This window comes from Corythoichthys intestinalis, chromosome 13, assembly GCF_030265065.1.
Source record: "Corythoichthys intestinalis isolate RoL2023-P3 chromosome 13, ASM3026506v1, whole genome shotgun sequence".
NCBI lineage: Eukaryota > Metazoa > Chordata > Actinopteri > Syngnathiformes > Syngnathidae > Corythoichthys > Corythoichthys intestinalis.
In genome coordinates, this window is record NC_080407.1 from 54,455,663 (window position 1) to 54,476,891 (window position 21,229).

General features: G+C 43.5%; 1 protein-coding gene across 3 annotated transcripts in view; it reads right to left on the reverse strand.

Moving 5' to 3' along the window:
* Positions 1–41: 41 nt before the first annotated feature.
* LOC130928910 (uncharacterized) overlaps positions 42–21,229 on the reverse strand; it is a 36,477-nt gene continuing 15,289 nt past the window's right edge. For 2 of the 3 annotated variants that reach the window (XM_057855717.1, XM_057855720.1), the window contains 38 exons: positions 18,619–18,657; positions 18,398–18,538; positions 18,229–18,311; positions 18,101–18,139; positions 17,508–18,031; positions 17,407–17,441; positions 17,190–17,336; positions 16,991–17,119; positions 16,874–16,912; positions 16,681–16,806; positions 16,099–16,222; positions 15,856–16,020; positions 15,582–15,778; positions 15,366–15,503; positions 14,167–14,205; positions 13,946–14,086; positions 13,764–13,858; positions 12,194–12,226; positions 11,848–12,137; positions 11,744–11,778; positions 11,524–11,670; positions 11,320–11,448; positions 11,202–11,240; positions 11,009–11,134; positions 10,811–10,934; positions 10,577–10,741; positions 10,305–10,501; positions 10,089–10,226; positions 9,988–10,026; positions 9,766–9,906; positions 9,587–9,678; positions 9,470–9,493; positions 8,933–9,401; positions 6,660–8,754; positions 4,159–4,296; positions 3,977–4,087; positions 2,706–2,827; positions 42–2,621 (listed from right to left, as the gene is read on the reverse strand). In XM_057855717.1, the coding sequence (XP_057711700.1) occupies positions 2,556–2,621; positions 2,706–2,827; positions 3,977–4,087; positions 4,159–4,296; positions 6,660–8,754; positions 8,933–9,401; positions 9,470–9,493; positions 9,587–9,678; positions 9,766–9,906; positions 9,988–10,026; positions 10,089–10,226; positions 10,305–10,501; positions 10,577–10,741; positions 10,811–10,934; positions 11,009–11,134; positions 11,202–11,240; positions 11,320–11,448; positions 11,524–11,670; positions 11,744–11,778; positions 11,848–12,137; positions 12,194–12,226; positions 13,764–13,858; positions 13,946–14,086; positions 14,167–14,205; positions 15,366–15,503; positions 15,582–15,778; positions 15,856–16,020; positions 16,099–16,222; positions 16,681–16,806; positions 16,874–16,912; positions 16,991–17,119; positions 17,190–17,336; positions 17,407–17,441; positions 17,508–18,031; positions 18,101–18,139; positions 18,229–18,311; positions 18,398–18,538; positions 18,619–18,657 (6,921 nt within the window). In that variant the 3' untranslated portion in view covers positions 42–2,555. The remainder of the gene's footprint in view (positions 2,622–2,705; positions 2,828–3,976; positions 4,088–4,158; positions 4,297–6,659; positions 8,755–8,932; positions 9,402–9,469; positions 9,494–9,586; positions 9,679–9,765; positions 9,907–9,987; positions 10,027–10,088; positions 10,227–10,304; positions 10,502–10,576; positions 10,742–10,810; positions 10,935–11,008; positions 11,135–11,201; positions 11,241–11,319; positions 11,449–11,523; positions 11,671–11,743; positions 11,779–11,847; positions 12,138–12,193; positions 12,227–13,763; positions 13,859–13,945; positions 14,087–14,166; positions 14,206–15,365; positions 15,504–15,581; positions 15,779–15,855; positions 16,021–16,098; positions 16,223–16,680; positions 16,807–16,873; positions 16,913–16,990; positions 17,120–17,189; positions 17,337–17,406; positions 17,442–17,507; positions 18,032–18,100; positions 18,140–18,228; positions 18,312–18,397; positions 18,539–18,618; positions 18,658–21,229) is intronic. The other variant, XM_057855718.1, reaches the window with a different exon arrangement.

Genomic DNA, 21,229 nt, shown 5'->3' on the forward strand with positions numbered 1-21,229 from the left:
AAGTGTATACGTTTGCGCTACATACACCCTAAAAGAAGCACTTCAACACCGAAAAGGTTTTATTTACTGAAACCATTTATTAAACCAACATCAATCTAAATCCCAAATTCATGAGATCCTGGTGTAGACACAGAAATCATAACAAAATATTTTTATGCATATTATAAAAAAATAAAAGAATCCAGAATAAGGCTGAACGATATTGGAACAAAAATGATATTGCGACTTTTTGAGATTTTGCGATATATATTGCGAGATTAGAACTGGAAAAGTGAGTGGAAAGGTTGCAGTATGTCACTAACTACTTGGCAAATGTCATATTGTGAACATATGACGGAAATTATTGTGCATTTTCGTCTCGTCAGGTTAATACTGGCATAAAGTTCGTCATGTTTTAGTCTCGTCATAGTCACAAAGAGTGTTAAAAAAAAAAAAAGAAAAATTGCAAGTACAGTTATGGGACTATCACACATGCACATATTGTGATTGTGATATTCAAACGATATATCATGCAGGCCTAATCCAGAATTTAAAAAAAAAAAAACTGTTGTAAGGCTAGGTTTACGATTTTGTCATGTTTTTCCAACTCGGGTAAGGCATTAATTTGACGGTCCGAACGGTAGTGGTGACATAAAAGTCGGCCATTTCAAATCCAATCTACAGTAGGTCACTTACACAAATCCGAGTCTGAACTGTCAAGTCTCCCAAATCGGTATCCATGCAGCAATTACAGTGGTATAAAAAAGTATCTGAATCTTTTGGAATTTCTCACATATCTGCATAAAATCACCATCAAATGTCAAAATCACACAGATGAAAAAACAGTGCTTTAACTAAAACCACCCAAACATTTATAGATTTTCATATTTTAATGAGGATAGTATGCAAACAATAGCAGAAGGGGGAAAAATAAGTAAGTGAACCAACACATTTGGCAGCAATAACTTCAACCAGACGCTTCTTGTAGCTGCAGAACAGTCTGACACATTGATCAGGCCCATTCAAACTGCTGTAGTTCAGTCAGATTCCTGGAATGCCTGGCATGAATCGCTGTCTTTAGGTCATGCATCAGCATCTCAATAGATCAAGTCTGGACTTTGACTTGGCCACTCCACAACGTGTATTTTGTTCTTCTGAAACCATTCTGAAGTTGATTTACTTCTGCGTTTTGGATCATTGTCTTGTTGCAGCATCCATCCTCTTTTTAGCTTCAGCTGTTTGAGACTGCCTCAGGTTTTCCTGCAAAACTTTTGAATTCATTCGTCCATTATTGACTGCAAGTTGTCCAGGCCCTGAGGTAGCAAAACAGCCCCATTTCATAATGCTCCCTCTACCATGCTTCACGGTGCGGATGAGGTGTTGATGATGGCGAGCTGTTCTATTTTTTCTCCACAAGTGTTACTCCCAAATAATTCAACTTTGGTTTCATCAGTCCACAAAATATTTTGCCAAAACGTCTGTGGAGTGTCCAAGTGCCATTTTGCGAACATTAGACGAGCAACAATGTTTTTTTTAGACAGCAGTAGCTTCCTCCATGGAATTCATTCTTGGCCATTGTTTTACATAGAGATTTTGGACTGTGCCAGTGATTTCTGTAAGTCTTTAGCAGACACTCTGGGGTTCTTTTTTACCTCTCAGAGTATTCTGCGCTCAACTCTTTGGTGCACGGCCACTCCTTGGGAGAGAAACAACAGTGCCAAACTCTGTCCATTTGTAGACAACTTTTCTGATTGTCGATGGATGAACATCCAGACTTTTCGAGATGGTTTTGTGTCCTTTCCCAGCTTTATACAAATCAACAATCTTTGATAGTAGTTCTTCAGCCAGCTAGTTTGACCGAACCATAATGACATCAGACAATGCTTGTCATCAAGCCAATTCTTACCAGGTGTGTATTTTATAGTGGGCAGGGCAGCTTTAACCCCATAATGCCTGCAACATGAAGCAATTGTCAGAAAATCCCAAAATTTAAAAAGTAGGGTCCGAATGGTATTTTTTTCAGATTTGGAGAAAAATGAAAATGAATATGTGTAATAAGCGTTCTAATATCTATAACCCTTGCTAAATCCAGATTTTTTTTTTCTCTCATGGAACCTGCAGATGCATGTGTTGACTTGCATCCATAATTTTTTTTTAATTTCAAAATTCTAAATTAGTCTCAAAATAATTAAATTCTGAGTGTATCAAATGTGATACACTAGGCTAGAAGGGGTTAATCCACTCATCAGTGATTGGGCACACACCTGACTTAAATTGGTAAAAATTGGTTTCAATTGCTCTTTAAGTCTTCTTTAGTCAGAGGGTTCACTCACCTATTTTTCCGCCTTCTGTCATTGGGTGGTTTAAGTTAAAGCAGACACTGTTTTTTCATCTGTGTGATTTTGACAGATCAGATCACATTTGATTGTGATTTTATGGAGAAATGTAAAAAATATAACCAAAAAATCTGAACTGTGCATTAAGACCTGCGGTATAAACTTGCCTAAATCTTCGGGGGGTTTTTGTACCAAAAAAAAAAAAATTGGAAATGGAAACATTTGAGTCAACGAAAATCATCAGTCAGACATGGCGTTGCCTTGAGTGGATGCACTTGAATCCTTTTCACACTTGTTGTAATGTTTCTGTAAGGGAAGCCAGTGATATTCCAGGTCAGACTCGCAGAAAGAAAATTTGGCATGTAAAAAGGTGCTTTTGCACTAGCGCACCTTCAGGTTGTTGTAGTGCTTCCTGCTTTTGCAGTGGACCTCTTTGGCCGTACTCTCTTGCAGGTAAAAGATGGAACAGACTTCGCAGAAAAAACCTGATTTGGGTTTGACAAACTCGGTACCTGCACGACAACAAAAAGTATACAAATTAGAGGGAAGAATAAACACTAAACTAGAAACTGCAATTTCTGGAGAAATTACACCTGGTCTTTCCTGTGTGGCTATACAGATCGTAGCCCCGCCCAAGGCTATCAATAGAATTGACAAACATGCCTATCAATGGCATTAAACAAATTAAATCCCATTAGAAATGAATGCGAAATTCGGACGTCCATGGCCGCCAATGAATAGGAACATTTTTGGCAAATTTCCAGGGAACCGTATTTTTTTTCCAAATTCTGTATACAACTTTTATGCCCTTCATCGTCCCGGAATTTTTGAATGCCCAAATTGTGTGATTTGGTCCAAAATTGAAGGACTAGATACATTTTGAAACTTTCCTTTTTTCCCATTAAAAATGAATGGGCACGTTTTTGTCAAATATCCGGGAAACCGTACATTTTTTCAAAAAAATTTTCCTCGGTCTTTTTTATTCCCCTCGCCGTCCCGGAATTTTTGATGCCCACATTGTGTGATTTGGTCAAAAATTGAAGGAGTAGATACACTTTGAAAATTGTCTTTTTTTCCCATTAAAAATTAATGGGCAGGTTTTTGGCAAATTTCCGGGGAACCGTATATTTTTTCCAAATTCTGTTGATAACCTTTATTCCCCTCCCTGTCTTGGAATTTTTGATGCCCAAATTGTGTGATTTGGTGAACAATTGTAGGACTAGATACATTTTGAAACTTTTTTTTTCTCATTAAAAATGAATGGGCAAGTTTTTGTCAAATTTCTGGGGAACCGTAAATTTTTTCCAAATTCTGTATACAACTTTTATGCCCCTCACCGTCCCGGAATTTTTGATACCTAAATTATGTAATTTGGTAAAAAATTGTAGGACTAGATACATTTTGAAAATTGCTTTTTTTTCGGAAAACTGCCGTTTACGGGCAAACGGAAAAATTTTCGGGGACTTTTTTGCGTCGCGCAAAAATTCCGGACGTGTCGGTACTTGAATGGTGCCGATCGGTCAAGCGGTTCGGGCTGCGCAGCGCGCCGAAGGATTCATAGAAAGAATAACATATAGGGAGGCTAAAGTTGTAGAATCTCACGACCTGATCTTTCCAAAGGAAAAACCAGGTAATGACGAAATCTTATGTGCTTTTTGTACCTTGGGCAATATCGGGATTAAAGGGCGGCAGTCCAAAAGCAGCGGGGTGAAACGGAGACTCTGAACGTGGTCGTTTCACTGCTGGTGAAACGAGCTCTCCCATCCGTTTACCTATAGGAAAACATGATTAGTCACTAGTCTAATGGCTAACATAAACAAGCCATGGTTGCCAGTTTCCTTACCTTTACCCAGTATTTCCAGTGAAGCTTGCGAGTCCTGTCCAGCAGATAAGGCGTCCTTGTTTTCATCATCCTCCAAAGGAGTGTCATGTGACGCTACCTCTTCAGTCTTTTTGAGGTCCTCACTGGTCGAGATCCTCTCTGCAATACGACGTGTCACAATATACAGTGGGGCAAAGAAGTATTTAGTCAACCACTAATTGTGCAAGTTCTCCCACTTGAAAATATTAGAGAGGCCTGAAATTGTCAACATGGGTAAACCTTTTTCAAAGAATTTATTTGCAAATCATGGTGGAAAATAAGTATTTGGTCAATACCAAAAGTTCATCTCAATACTTTATTTTCTTTACCCTTTGTTGGCAATAACAGAGGCCAAACGTTTTCTGTAACTCTTCACAAGCTTTTCACACACTGTTGCTGGTATTTTGGCCCATTCCTCCATGCAGATCTCCTCTAGAGCAGTGATGTTTTGGGGCTGTCGTTGGGCAACATGGACTTTCAACTCCCTCCACAGATTTTCTATTGGGTTGAGATCTGGAGACTGGCTAGGCCACTCCAGGACCTTGAAAAGCTTCTTACGAAGCCACTCCTTTGTTGCCCTGGCTGTGTGTTTGGGATCATTGTCATGCTGAAAGACCCAGCCACATCTTATCTTCAATGCCCTTGCTGATGGAAGGAGATTTTCACTCATAATCTCTCGATACATGGCCCCATTCATTCTTTCCTTTACACAGATCAGTCGTCCTGGTCCCTTTGCAGAAAGACAGCCCCAAAGCATGATGTTTCGACCCTCATGCTTCACAGTGGCTATGGTGCATTTCAGTATTCTTTTTCCTACAAACACGAGAACCTGTGTTTCTACCAAAAAGTTCTATTTTGGTTTTAATCTGACCATAACACATTCTCCCAGTCCTCTTCTGGATCATCCAAATGCTCTCTAGCAAACCGCAGACGGGCCTGGTCGTGTACTTTCTTCAGCAGAGGGACACGTCTGGCAGTGCAGGATTTGAATTCCTGGCGGCGCATTGTGTTACTGATAGTAGCCTTTGTTACTGTGGTCCCAGCTCTCTGTAGGTCATTCACTAGGTCCCCCCGTGTGGTTCTGGGATTTTTGCTCACCGTTCTTGTTATCATTTTGACGCCACGGGGTGAGGAGGGAGTTAAAAATCCGTGTTGCCCAGCAACAGCCCCAAAACATCACTGCTCTAGAGGAGATCTGCATGGGGGAATGGGATAAAATACCAGCAACAGTGTGTGGAAAGCTTGTGAAGAGTGACAGAAAACGTTTGGCCTTTGTTATTGCCAACAAAGTGTACATAATAAAGTATTGAGATGAACTTTTGGTATTGACTTATTTTCCACCATGATTTGCAAATAAATTATTTAAAAATCAAACAATGTGATTTTCTGTTTTTTTTCCCACATTCTGTCTCTCATGGTTGAGGTTTACCCATGTTGACAATTAAAGGCCTCTCTAATATTTTCAAGTGGGAGAACTTGCACAATTAGTTCCCACAAGGTTCCCAGGGCCAAGCTCAATCTTGGTCTCACACAAAAATACACACGGTCCAAGGTTTCAACTGGGACCGTAGCTTTGGTCAGATGAGACCAAGATTGAGCTTTTTGGCAACAAACACTCTAAGTGGGTCTGGCGTGCCACGAAAGATGCGCATGCTGAAAAGCACCTCATACCCACTGTGAAGTATGGGGGTGGGTCAGTGATGCTTTGGGGCTGTTTCGCTTCCAAAGGCCCTGGGAACCTTGGTAGGGTGCATGGCATCATGAATGCTTTGAAATACCAGGACATTTTAAATCAAAATCTGTTGCCCTCTGCCCGAAAGCTGAAGATGGGTCGTCACTGGGTCTTTCAGCAAGAGAATGACCTTAAACATATGGCCAAATCTACACAGAAATGGTTCACCAGACACAAAATCAAGCTCCTCCCATGGCTATCTCAGTCCCCAGACCTTGTTTTGTTGGCAAAAGGGGTTGTACAAAGTATTAACACCAGGGGTGCTAATAATTGTGACACACATTATTTGATGTCAAATATTTTTTTCTTTATGTGGGATTTTTTCCCTACTGAATGAATGCACTTGTATTGAAGGTTGGATTTTTCTCTTTTTTTCCATTAAGGTCCCATATTATTTGAGTAAAAAAAATTTATCTTAGAAACTAAAAAACACATCTTTTTCAGGGGTGCCAATAATCATGGAGGGCACTGTTTATCCGTCTGCAACGCCTAAACCAGTGGTGTCCAAACTATTCCACATAGGGCCGCAGTGGGTGCGGGTTTTTGTTCAAACCCATCATGAGGTAAACCTTGCACCAATCTGGTATCTCACAAGTATAATCAGTTGATTGCAGTCAGGGGCTGCTTGTTTTCGCACAAACTTCATTGGTTAAACTGCCTGTGCTCGATTGGTAGGAACAAAAACCAGGACCCGCAGCGGCCCTTGAGGACAGGTTTGGACATTGATGGCCTACACCCTCATAAAACTTACCATGATCTGTCCGGCTTTGCTTCGCATTGCCACATATCAAGATGTCCTCTTCAACGTGTCCCAGTGTCGGAGCGCTTGACACAGGCGGTGTGTCATCTTTGTTGGGGTGTTGTTGTGTCTTGGCTTCTGTTTGAGATGGCTCTTTAATGTCAACCTCTAGTTTGTTTTCACATCTTGCAGTTATGTCTGACAATTCAGTTTGTGGTGTCCCAGTCTTTCCTGACCCACAAACTTCAGTGGCACTTGTCTCTTCTTTAGTTGGATCTTTCTCCAAAGAGTCGATCAATTGGTATGTCGCTTCCTCCTCAACCTCTAGCTTTTCGGGAGAAATCCTGTCTTCCCTTTTCAGACTACTCTGCATCTTCTCAGTAGATGTCACATCCTCCAAAGAGTCCAATACCTCAAACGTCGCTGCTGCTTCTTGATTCTCAGCAGCTGTGTCCTTTTTATTTATTTTCATCCTTTTCACACCTTTCCTAGGTCTTCCCTTTCTTGCTTTTCTTTTTGGAGCTGGATCCTTAATTCGTTCTTGAATCTCATTGGTGGGTTTCTCTATGACGACAACCTCCATTTTCTTGATTGATGTTTTTCTCTTTGTAGTTTCAGCTGATGTGCTCGAAGCAGTTGTCAATTTTTGAACAGTTTTTTCTTCTTCACTAGTTGTGCCTTTCTTAGGTGGCCTTCCTCTTTTTCTAGTAGCCCTCGTGGTCATGCATGCATCCTCTTCCAGAGAGTCTTGGACTATTATTTTGGCAGTTTGCTCTTGTGTCATTCCCCGGGTGCTCCGCCTCCTACCAGACACAGGAGTGTTACTAGAATCGACCACGAAGTTCTTCTCAGGCTCAGGAGTTTTGGCAGTGACGCACTTCTGCTTTTTTGGAGACTCTTTACGCTCTTGAGTCTTAGATGCTTCTGTGACATTCTGCTCATTGTCTGTGGAAGCTGACTGATCCTCCACAGAATCAATCTCCTGGTATGCATCTGGTTCTTCCTCTTTGTCTTTACGGTCCGAGAAAGTTGAGTCTTCTTTGGCCTCTCCTAGTTGACTGTTAAGGTCTGCTGAGGGTTGATCCTCAACCACGTCCTTCATTGCTGAGCGGGACTCTGCCATCTGCTCTTTGTCTACATCTTCTTTCATGTCAATCATCTTTCCTTTCCGGGTGCTCCGCCTCCTACCAAGCACAGGAGTGTTACTAGAATCGACCACGAGGTTCTTCTCAGGCTCAGGAGTTTTGGCAGTGATGCGCTTCTGCTTCTTTGGAGACTCTTTACGCTCTTGAGTCTTAGATGCTTCTGTGACACTCTGCTCATTGTCTGTGGAAGCTGGCTGATCCTCCACAGAATCAATCTCCTGGTATGCATCTACTTCTTCCTCATTGTCTTCATGTTCCGAGAACGCGGTGTGTTCCTTGACCTCTCTGAGATGACTGTCAAAGTCGACTGAGGGTTGATCCTCAACCACACCCCTCATTGCTGAGCGGGACTCTGCCATTTGCTCTTTGTCTACATCTTTCATCACGTCAGCCATCTCCTTTCCTCTTTGGCTCTCATTGTGCTCTTCAAGGTTTGGTGCGTCAACTGGCGCAATCTGCTCTTTTTCAGCGTTTGCAACTTGACTAATGTTCCCCTGCTTAGAAACTTCTTGCAGTTCAGGGTGGTCATCTTCTGATACATCAAGTTTCTCATCTGAAAGAGGTTTCTGGTCATCACCCAGTACCATCTGCAAATTCTCTTCTTTGCAAGTAGTGGGAGTCTGATGTGTTTGAGATTCCTTGGATGAGTCCTTTGATTTTTTGGCTTTACTTTGGGCCCTGGTGGAGTGTCTAACAGGTGAAGACACATTCCCTGAAGAGAGGCTCTTTCTTGATGAGCTTCTGGTGGTCCTTGAGGAAGCTGAAGAAGATGATTTAGAGTTCTTAGACTCTTTTGAGGCTCTTGTTTTGTTCTGTTTAGAATCAGGAGGGAAAGAAGGTCTCTTAGAATGAGAGGGGGCTTCACCACTGCTGTCCTCCTGGTAACCAACTTGACTGATTGTGACAAAGTCATCAATGTCAAAGGGTTGCTGGTCAAGAAGATCGACATTGTTGTTTTCCACCTGAATGGAGACAACAGAATTCAACATTTTCCAATCATCAACACAGAAATCTGAAAGACAGATGAGACTATAGGGGGCCCACATCGCTTTGTGTGGGCCACATAAGCAAATCGTACACATCAGTTTTATGTTTTATGCCAAAATGTGAGGTTTAGTAGATTCTAAAGCAAAGACTTACCAATGCGTCTTCACGTTTCACAAGGGTTTCATCTTTACCGAGGAGTAACGTGTCTTGAACAGGGAGAGCCTCTTCCCTCTGTACAACTCTCGCACCATTACTGCCAACTGTAATTAGGAAGGTCTCATTGTAAGCACAGGCTGAAGCTGACAGTTGCCCATCTTCCACCTTTTCCGAAACGTTATCTTCATCGTCCTGAACCTCGGGAATGGAAGTGGGCTCCCTATCATTTGAACATTCTGTTTTCTGACAATCCTCTTCATCAGCCATTTCTACCCCCTGCGACTCTGACATGAGCCCCGCTATGGGTTGCTCTGAGTACACTGATGGAGCGGCAGTAGGCCCAGGGTCTATTGTCGGTTCGCCTGCAGCAGGTGGGTTAGCCGCATGGCTTCTGTCCTTACTGTCCTCCCCAAGATCCAGGGTAATATCAGTTGAATCCTGAAGACGCCGGTTCAGGCTTTCAATGCTAAAATCAAACAAACCTGGAGTTATTCTGTCATGATTTCATGGTAATATTTCATTGGAAATCCTTACCTCTCAAACCTTTGAATAGCTTTCCTAGAACAAGCACAGAAATGAATTGGTGAATATTATGTAGTATAATGTTGAATACACACACAAACATTCGCATTCAAAAAAACTGAAACCAACCATGCGCTGCTGAATCTTGGACTGACTGAAAAATGTTTAGATTCCTCCAGCACGTGCGCAACTCCCGCCGAGTCTGCCATCTCAATGCATATCTACAGCGGTGAGATCATCATTAAAACAGAGTGACTATACCCATCGTTGGTGTATATTTGCAATCGGGGGTATTTCTGTTTTTGTACCCGGTTGGCCAATGGGAGGAAGTTGACAACCTCAGCATGTCTGGAGATCAAGTGTAGAAGAAGTCTAATGTTGCCTTTGTGGGACAAGTTGATCTCTACGCAAAGTAGACGCTGGGCTAGGGACTCCACCTCACCAATGCGCTGACAGACACAAAAGCAAAGCAGAATCCCTTAAGTCGTACCCACATGCTACCTCTGATAGCATGCATCCTAAAAACTCACAGAGTTGCTTAGCTGCATCAGGGATCTGTACATGTTCTCCTGCGAACAGAGGACAGATGAAGTGGTCATTGATGCCACATATAGGTTACTCTTGTGCATACCTCGGTGTTTTGAGCAGGCATGGGCTGCAAGACAAAGTGCAGCCCAAGCCGGCGGCCGTTCACTCTAAACGTAAGAACACCCAAGTGGCACTGGACGAAGCGGCTGCATGCATCCCAATCGCTAAAATGCACAAAGGCCTGTAGAGAAAGAAAGAGTTGCTATGAGCACTGGCTGTCTAAAATCTGTGCAACTCTGCAAGGCTGCAGTGTCCTCACCCTCCTCTGGAGCGGCAGCACAATCACATTATAGTACAGAGACCGAAGGTCCTTCTGAGAAAAATATGGCCACGCAAGCTTGGCTACATCTTCGTGTTTGAAATAATCTTCGGGCAAATTTGTCAACATGATTGTTGGCGACGCACCAAGCTGCCTGGCCTCGTTGATGTCGCCTTCGTTTTTGACAGTCAGGAACTCTGCAAAAACCAGGCTGCCATTACTTACTCCCGACATTACACTGGCATCTGGAACAGCGGGATCACGGCTCTCACCGGGGATTATGAACCATGAGTTAACAGTGGAGAAAAGAAAGGGTATTGCCCTCATGGTCAGGTAAAAAGGGGACAAGGTGAGGTGAGGAATGCCAAATGTACAGGTCTCAACAGTTGCCCCGGCAACTGCCGAATCAGGTATGGCTTCATTCGGAAACATTTGTGCTGTAAAGAGAAGAATGAGTACCCATCATTTTACATTCTGATGATGGCCACCTGTCCTGAGAAACTTACGTGTGACTGAAACACCTTCAGGGACGTCCAGCCTGTATATGCTATAGGCAGGACATGGATGGTGAAGGTTGTACCAAACTCCAAGGCGATCAGCAGATATGTCAGAGTCAAATTCAACAAAGACCTGCAACAAACAATTTCAACATCAATGACCTTTTCATTTACGTCTAAAAGTAGCGTTCCTACACAAAAGCCTACCTTGTCGTGGAGCGGCAGAAAATTTTTGACACCGCCAATCTTTCGCAAAGCTTCACGGAGACTGGCTGTCTCACTCAGTGTGATGCCCTGGATGAAGATGGTTCTGGAGCATTTCGCCTCCACAGGCTGCGGGTCAGGTCAAAGTTCAAAAAGTCAAACACAGGGTCATTACATTGATTACTGATTTACTTACAAAATTCGTCCACTTCATCACCCATTGATAGAAGCCTCTCTGGAATATAAACATCAGATTTACCTCTAAATTCAATTTAAATCGCGCATACCGAGTGATTTTTTTATTGACTGTTTACCGGCCACATTGGGACTTTCTTTCTCAGGACACGCACTTCCAACCACCGTTCGTTGAGACTGAGCATTTTGGGTTTCCAGGCATTGAAGGCAGCAAACGCTCCCTTCTGTTTCGTCACCTCAACGAGTGCCTGAGACAAAGGTTTTCAAAACTTCTCAGTGGCATTTCAAAAGAGCCTTTTCATGTCTGGATTTGAGGTCCATACCATCCTTGATTGAGGAAGAACATAGATCATATCAACTGAGGAATCGACGCCAAACGAGTTGACTAACTGGATAATGTCTTGCACGCAGTAGCTGTGCTGATCAACGGGCAGGTTGGAGATTACCAGCTGCGTCTTCATTTCCGCAAACTGCAAAGACAAAATAATGACGACTGCTTGGTTGTCAACCGACCGAAAGTCAAAATGTCTGATAAGAGCTTACTATTTTTCTATGGAAGTTGGTGCGTCTGAGTACCACTGCAACGGATCAGAATTTAGATTTTAGTATACATGAGTAGCATATTTTGACAACATGTTGAGACTTGCCAGTCCTGTGTGGACACAGAAACTTCCACATCCTGTTCCATATGGTAAGCCCCACATCAGAATCATGCAGAGATGGACAACATTCTGTTTTCTCATAGTCCTTTTCAGTCACCATCACTACCCCCTGTGACTCTGACACGTGCTCCTTTGCGGGTTTTTCAGAGTCAATTGATGGAGCTGCAGTAGGCGCCGGGGTGTAGCCGGCCATCATGCTCCTGTACTCACGGTTCCCATTGCGATCCAATGTAAACACAGTTGGATCCTGAAGGCGCCAGTTCAGGCTATCAATGCTGAAATCAAACGAAATGGCTGTAACTCTGTCATGACTTGATGGTACAATCCTTACCTCTCAAACATCACCTTCCAGGAATTTACTTTCCTGGAACGACAGTGAAAATGAGTTGGTGAATATTACGTTGTACAACTTTGACTAAATACAGTGGTACCTCTACTTACAAACGTCTCTACAAACCGAATTTTCAGGTTCCGACACGGCTCAACGGGAAAATATTGCCTCTTGTTAAGAAATTTCAGGTTACAAGAAGCAAAATACTATTTAGCACTGTAAAAAATTCATGTTTTTCTTGCTTTCTGCTTTTAAATGTTGGTCATAATCTTTCCCATCATGCTTAAGAGGCTGCTCGCCTACTGACCTATTGTTGATGAAATTTCTATTTGGGTGTCACAGTATAATGGTGATGTTCTTTTTCTAGTGGTCGAGGTCTTCACCAAATGACCACAAATCTACTTAGGCTTGTCTGACGAGTATTTTTTAACGAGGACGTCCATTCGGCCAGGGGTCAGGATAGTCAGGAGGCTGCAGCTGAAAAATAGCCCCTCCCCTCTGGGGAACACCAGGTGACTAGTGATGAAGAGACTATTCAACTAGATATTAGGATTAGAAAAGAGAAATAAAGTAAAGACAAGTGGTAGGTAGAGTGAGAAACAGGGGATAGGACTCAGTGGCTGTACTTCCCCAGCCTTATAGGTTCTAGTGTAGCTTAGACTGAACTGTGAGTCTAGTCAGATACCATAAGCTTTGTCAAATAGGAACGTTTTTAGTCTACTCTTAAATGTACAGATTGCGTCGGCTTCTTTAATACTAGCTGGAAGCTGATTCCATAAGACGGGAGCTAGGCTATAGCTCCTACTGTACTTTAGAGACCCTGGGAACTACCAGTAGACCTGCATTCTGAGAACAGAGTGTTCTGTTGGGGCGGTATGGAACCAGAGCATCGGTAAGATAAGATGGCCCCAAACCATTAATGGTCTTAAATGTAAGAAGGAGGATTTTAAATTTAATTCTAAACTCGACTTGAAGCCAGTGAAGGGCTTGGAGCACAGTGGTGATGTGCTCTCTTCTATCAGTTCCTGTTAAAAGTCTTGCTGCCGCGTTCTGGCCTAGCTGAAGACCTTTTAGGGAACTTTTAGGACAAGCTGCAAGTAAGGAGTAACAGAAATCCAATCTAGACTTAACGAACACATGAATTATTTTTTTTGCATAGTTTTGAGACAAAATATTTCTAATTTTGGCTATGTTACGCATGTAATTGCTGCATGAATTCCGATTTGGGAGACTTGACAGTTCAGACCGCCACCACATTCTGGAAAAATGTAGCCTAGATCGGATTTGAACCACATACAAAGGTCACCCAGATCGGATTTGAAATAGTCCACTTCTATGTGACCTATCACTTTCAGACTGTCAAGTTAATGCCTCACTCAAGTCGGAAAAATACGAAAAAAATCTGATCGTGCATTAAGACCAGGGTCTGTCTCAGATTACCCTATGTCTCACAAACGCGTCTCTATTTACGTAATTTTCAGGTTAAGAGACTACTTCCTGAATCAGTTAATTCCGTACGTAGAGGTACCACTGTATACCAATTCTCGCATTAAAAAAGATGGAAACTAACTGTGGGTGGCAGTGTCTCTGAAACATTGGTGGAAAATGTTTGGACTCCTCCAGCACTCGCGCAACTCCCACTGAGTCGGCCATCTCGATGCATATCTACAATGATGAGATGATCATTAAAACAGAGTGACGACAACCTTTGTAAGTCTGAATTTGCAATCAGAGAAATTTCCGTTCTTCTACCCGGTTGGCTAATAGGAGGAAGTTGACGATGTCGCCATGGCTGGAGATCAAATGTAGAAGATGTGTGATGTTTTCCTTTAGGTAGAAGCGGATCTCTACGCATAGTAAGCGCTCGGCCAGGGACTCCACCTCACCAATGCGCTGAAAGCCACAAACGCAAAGCAGAATCCCTTAAGTTGTACCACAAGCTACCTCTGATAGCATTCATCCTAAAAACTCACAGAGTTGCTTAGCTGCATTAGCGACCTGTACATGTTGTCCTGCGAAGAGAGGACAAATCCGATGGTCATTGACGCCATATTTAGGTACAGTGGGGCAAATAAGTATTTAGTCAACCACCAATTGTGCAAGTTCTGAGTACTTGTACTTGAAAAGATTAGAGAGACCTGTAATTGTCAACATGGGTAAACCTTAACCATGAGAGACAGAATGTGGGGAAAAAAACAGAAAATCACATTGTTTGATTTTTAAAGCATTTATTTCCAAATTAGAGTGGAAAATACGTGTTTGGTCACCTACAAACAAGCAAGAATTCTGGCTGTCAAAGAGGTCTAACTTCTTCTAACGAGGCTCCACTCGTTACCTCTATTAATGATACCTTTTTTAACTCATTGTCGGTATAAAAGACACCTGTCCACAACTAGAGTCAGTCACACTCCAAACTCCACTATGGCCAAGACGAAAGAGCTGTCGAAGGACACCAGAGACAAAATTGTAGACCTGCACCAGGCTGGTAAGACTGAATCTGCAATAGGTAAAACGCTTGGTGTAAAGATATACAAGACCACCGATAATCTCCCTCAATCTGGGGCTCTGTGCAAGATCTAACCCCGTGGCGTCAAAATGATAACAAGAACGGTGAGCAAAAATCCCAGAACCACACGGGGTGACCGAGTGAATGAGAGCTGGGACCACAGTAACAAAGGCTACTATGAGTAACACAATGCGCCGCCAGGGACTCAAATCCTGCACTGCCAGACATGTCCCCCTGCTGAAGCCAGTACACGTCCAGGCCCGTCAGCGTTTCGCTAGAGAGCATTTGGATGATCCAGAATAGGACTGGGAGAATGTGTTATGGTCAGATGAAACCAAAATAGAACTTTTTGGTAGAAACACAGCTTCTCGTGTTTGGAGGAGAAAGAATACTGAATTGCATCCGAAGAACACCATACCCACTGTGAAGCATGGGGGTGGAAACATCATGCTTTGGGGCTGTTTTTCTGCAAAGGGACCAGGACGACTGATCTGTGTCAAGGAAAGATGGGATTTTCTGTTTTTTTTCACCACATTCTGTCTCATGGTTGAGGTTTACCCATGTTGACAATTACAGGCTTCTAATATTTTCAAGTGGGAGAACTTGCACAATTAGTGGTTGACTAAATACTTATTTGCCCCACTGTAACTCTACTCTTATGCATACCTCTGTGTTTTGAGCAGGCATGGGCTGCATGACAAAGTGCAGCGCGAGCTTGCGGTCCTTCACCCTAAACGTACGAAAACGCAAGTAGTGTCGGACGAAGCGGCAGCACGCATCCCAATCGCTAAAATGCACAAAGGCCTGCAGAGAAAGATCAGGAGAGAAAGGTGCGATGGGTACTCGCTGTTGAAACACTGTGCAACTCTGCTGTGTCCTTACCCTCCTCTGGAGCGGCAGTACTATGACATTGTAGTACAGAGACCGAAGATCCTGCTGAGAAAAATATGGCCACGCAAGCCTGGCTACCTCTTCATGTTTGAATGAATTTTCGGGCAAATTGGTCAACATGATTGTCAGCGACGCACCAAGCCGCCTGGCCATTTTGATGTCGCCTTCTTTTTTGACGGTCAGGAACTCTGCAAAAAATCAGAGCTGGCATTGCTTACTCCTAACATTACAAGGGCATCTGGAACAGCGGGATCACGGCTCTCACCAGGAATTATGAACCATGGGGAAACAGTTGAGAACAGAAAGGGTTTTTTCCCCATTGTCAGGTAAAATGGGGGCAAAGTGAGTTCAGGAATGCCAAATGCACAGGTCTCAACTGCTGCCCCAGCAAATGCCAAATCAGGCATGGCTTCATTCGGAAACATTTGTGCTGTAAAGAGAAGAACGAGTACTCATCTTTATTTGTCATTTCCATTCCGGTGGTAGCCGTCCGTCCTGAGAAACTTACCTGTGACTGAAAGACTTTGAGGATTGTCCAGCCTGTATATGCTATAGGCAGGACATTGATCGTGAAGCATGTACCAAACTCCTATGCGATCAGCAGATATTTCAGACTCAAATTCTACAAAGACCTGCGACAATCAAGTTGAACGTCAATGACTTCAGCTGTTTGACACGGAAAATGGACATCTCAGTGTCCAGTTGGTCTGAACATTTTTAATGTTTCACATCACCCTAACCCCCGGGAAAGAAGGGGCGGGGGGTGGGGAAGTCTATAAGCTAAGTGATTGGGAGGGGTAGAATGTACACAAATCAGCTCTGTGATCTAGAACCCAGTAATTGTGTGAATCCCTTGTGAGTTTAAGCCCATTGGCGACCGACCCTACGCTGCCCACCGCCAGTCCCGGATACGGTGCCCCCCATCCGAGCGCGCCCAATCACATCCAGCCACACGCGAGCCCCACCAAACACGCGACACGGCGCAGGTGCCAACCCAGGACCATGGCCCCCAGCCAGCCAGCCCAGGGAGGGAGGGTGGGTGCAGCGCAGCCCATCCCTCCTCAATGACTTCTGAATGACAACAATTTACCTTGTTGTGGAGCGGAAGAAAATTGTTGACACCGCCAATCTTCCGCAAGGCTTCACGGAGACTCGCCATCTCGCTTAGTGTGATGCCTTTGATGGAGATGGTTCTGGGGCATCTCTCCTCCACAGGCTAAGGGTCAGGTCAAAGTTCAAAAAGTCAAACACACGATCATTACATGAATTACTGATTTACTTACAAATTTCATCTGCTTCATCACCCAATGATAGAAGCGTTTCTGAAATATAAATGTCAAATTAACATCTGAATTCAATTTTAATCGCCCATACTGAGTAATTTTGTTATGACTGTCTACCGGGCACATGGGGACTTTTCCACCCAGGACACGCGCTTCCAACTTCTGGTCTTTGAGAGTTGGCTTATCGGTTTTCCAGGCATCCATGGCAGCAACCACTCCCTTCTCTGTCGTCAGCTCAACAAATGCCTGAGACAACAGTTCTCAAATTAGACATGACGACTTCGACACTTTTCATATTTGGAACTGAGGTCCTTACCATCCTTGACTGAGGAAGAACGTAGATCCTATCATCTGAGGATTCAAAGCCAAACGGCTTGACTAACTGGATAATGTCTTGCACGCAGTAGCTGTGCTGATCAACGGGCAGGTTGGAGATTAACAGCTGCCTATGTTTTCCCGCAAACTGCAAAGACAAAATGACGATTGCTTGGATGTCAACTTACCGAAAGTCAAAATGTCTGGTGAGAGCTTACTATTTTTTGGTGGAGGTTGTTTGGTCTGAGTGTCTCTGCAACAGATCAGGATTGAGATTTTAATCTCCATGAGTAGAATATGTTGACATGTTGAGATTTACCAATCTTGTGTGGAAGCAGAAATTGGCACATCCTCTCCCCTATGGTGAGCGCCAAATCAGAATCGTGGAGAGATGGACAACTTTCTGTTTTCTTACAGGCATCTTCAGCCACCTTTGCTACCTGCTGTGAGTCTAACACAAGCTCCTTTGTGGGTGGTTCAGACTCAATTGAGGGAGCGGCAGGAGGCACAGGGTCCACTGTCGGTTCTCCCACAGCGGATGGTAGAGTAGATGGGCTGGCCACCATTGCTACCTCCTGTGAGTCTGACACAAGCTCCTTTGTTGGTTCTTCAGACTCAATTGATGTCGCGGCAAGAAGCGCAGGGCCCACTGTCAGTTCTCCCACAAGGGTTGGGAAAGCAGATGGGCTGGCCTCCTGTGAGTCTGACACAAGCTCAGACTTAATTGATGGAGTAGCAGGAGGTGCAGGGCCCACCCTCAGTTTGCTCCTGTTCATACAGTCCTCCTTGAGATCTAATGTTAACGTAGTTGGTTCCTGAAGGCGCCTGTTCAGACTTTCAATGCTGAAATCAAACAAACCGGCTGATATTCCGTGATGACTTGATGTGTACATACTTATGGGAAACCCTTACCTCTCAAACTTTTGAGTGACCTTACAGGAACCTGCTTCCCTGGACAGTGAAAATAAGTTAGTGAATATTACGTTACATAGCGTTGAATAAATAAACAAATGCTCGCATCAAAAGAGATGAAAACCAACCTTGCTAGGGCGTGTCTCTGAAAATGTTTGGATTCCTCCAGCACGCGAGAAACTCCCACTGAGTCGGCCATCTCGATGCATAGCTACATTGGCGAGATAATCATTAAAACAGTGACGACAACCCTCATAAGTGTGGATTTGCAATCAAGAGAAATTTCCGTTCTTCTACCCGGTTGGCCAATGGGAGGAAGTTGACGACCTCGCCATGGCTGGAGATCAAATGTAGAAGATGTCGAATGATTTCTTTTCGGTACAAACCGATCTCCACACATAGTAGGCGTTCGGCCAGGGACTCCACCTCACCGATGCGCTGAAAGCCACAAACACAAAGCAGAATCCCTTAAGTTGTACCACAAGCTACCTCTGATAGTATTCATCCTAAAAACTCACAGAGTTGCTTAGCTGCATCAGCGACCTGTACATGTTCTCCTGCGAACAGAGGACAAATCAAATGGGCATTGACGCCATATAGAGTCTACCCACGTACCACGTGTTCGCTGTAGGGTTCCGCCCACTTGTCCGTCATTTTGACTCTGTATTTGCATTGTTTTCAATTGATGGCGGAATTTAAAATGCATTTCATGGAAGACCCGGAGCTTTCTGATGCCGCAAACTCACTGGATCTGTTGCATAAAAGGCATTATGAGGAAAAGCTTCGTTTTATACAGTCGCCAGATCCCTATTTGATGCCCAAATCGATGTTTTTCGACCCACTGTCTTCGCCCTGTCTGCCTGACATCTGCTACGCTGATATTTACAATGATCTTGTCCACACAAAATCAGCCTATTCTCACGAAAAACTTCAAGAGCTTGGACGCTTATAAATACTTCGTTGCTGGTTGGGTGAAACAGGTCCTCGTTTGGCAGGAATCTATCTTGTGCTTGGAAAGGTGAGTTACGAAATTTTCAATTCGAATTCTTTTGTTATTGCTAACATCCACTGTCAAGTCTAATGTATTTCATGTCGTTTGTCAATGGAGTTAAGGCTTTTAATGTTTATATGGTTTAGCGATAGCACTCACTAAATACATACGTGTATGTTGTCGGCGATTAGCCTAGCAATGCTCTTAATTGTGGTTATTTGTCAGCCCCGTAGACGAGGCCAGTTTCTTTCACTTGGTACAGCTAAATATTATTCAAAAAATAACGATGGTGGAAGAAAGGGAAGTCACAAACATCTTGAATTTGAAACTATGTCGTACTACGTCGTATGTTGTCGGCGATTAGCCTAGCAATGATCTTAATTGTGGTTATTTGTCAGCCCCGTAGACGAGGCCAGTTTCTTTTACTTGGTACCAGCTAAATATTATTCAAAAAATAACGATGGTGGAAGAAAGGGAAGTCACAAACATCTTGAATTTGAAACTATGTCGTACTACGTCGTATGTTGTCGGCAATTAGCCTAGCAATGATCTTAATTGTGGTTGTCAGGCCAAAACCCTCTAAATATATATTAAATGCATCTTACCGGATATAAAATGACTACTACATAGTCTGTGGTGATTTTTTGGTGTCCAGTTTTCACGTCGAATTGCAGCCGTCCATTTCGCTCGTCTCTTTGGATCCCTCGGAATACGGTAAAACTTCAAGTCTCTCCTTCCATCTTCTCTGTTAGTGCAACCAACAGCCACACACGCCTTCACCATTTTGATTATTAATGTTAAGGAGCAGAAAAACACGCCGTAAATAGGAGAAATGTACGTAGCCGTAATAGGTTAACACTATGTTTTGACGGACAAGTGGGCGGAACCCTACAGCGAACACGTGGTACGTGGGTAGACTCTATACAGAGGGGCAAATAAGTATTTAGTCAACCACTAATTGTGCAAGTTCTCCCACTTGAAAATTTTAGAGAGGCCTGTAATTGTCAACATGGGTAAAACCTCATGGTGGAAAATAAGTATTTGGTCAATACCAAAAGTCCATCTCAATACTTTGTTTGTATGAGGCCAAACGTTTTCTGTAACTCTTCACAAGCTTTTCACACACTGTTGCTGGTATTTTGGCCCATTCCTCCATGCAGATCTCCTCTAGAGCAGTGATTTTTTTTGGGGCTATCGTTGGGCAACAAAGACTTTTAACTCCCTCCACAGACTTTCTATGGGGTTGAGATCTGGAGACTGGCTAGGCCACTCCAGGACCTTGAAATGCTTCTTACGAAACCACTCCTTTGTTGCCCTGGCTGTGCATTTGGGATCATGGTCATGCTGAAAGACCCAGAAACGTCTCATCTTCAATGCTCTTGCTGACGGAAGGAGATTTTCACTCAAAATCCCTCGATACATGGCCCCATTCATTCTTTCCTTTACACAGATCAGTCGTCCTGGTCCCTTTGGAGAAAAACAGCCCCAGAGCATGATGTTTCCATCCTCATGCTTCACAGTGGGTATGGTGTTCTTCGGATGCAATTCAGTATTCTTTCTCCTCCAAACACGAGAACCTGTGTTTCTACCAGAAAGTTCTATTTTGGTTTCATCTGACCATAACACATTATCCCAGTCCTCTTCTGGATCATCCAAACGCTCTCTAGCAGGGCCTGGACGTGTACTGGCTTCAACAGGGGGACACGTCTGGCAGTGCAGGATTTGAGTCCCTGGCGGAGCATTGTGTTACTGATAGTAGCCTTTGTTACTGTGGTCCCAGCTCTCTGTAGGTCATTCACTAGGTCCCCCCGTGTGGTTCTGGGATTTTTGCTCACCGTTCTTTCTATCATTTTGACACCACGGGGTGAGATCTTGCATGGAGCCCCAGATCAAGGGAGATTATCAGTGGTCTTGTATGTCTTCCATTTTCTAATAATTGCTCCCACAGTTGATTTCTTTACACCAAGCGTTTTACCTATTGCAGATTCAGTCTTCCCAGCCTGGTGCAGGTCTACAATTTTGTCTCTGGTGTCCTTCGACAGCTCTTTGGTCTTGGCCATAGTGGAGTTTGGAGTGTGACTGACTGAAGTTGTGGACTGATGTCTTTTTTTTTTTCCACTCTAATTTGGAAATAAATT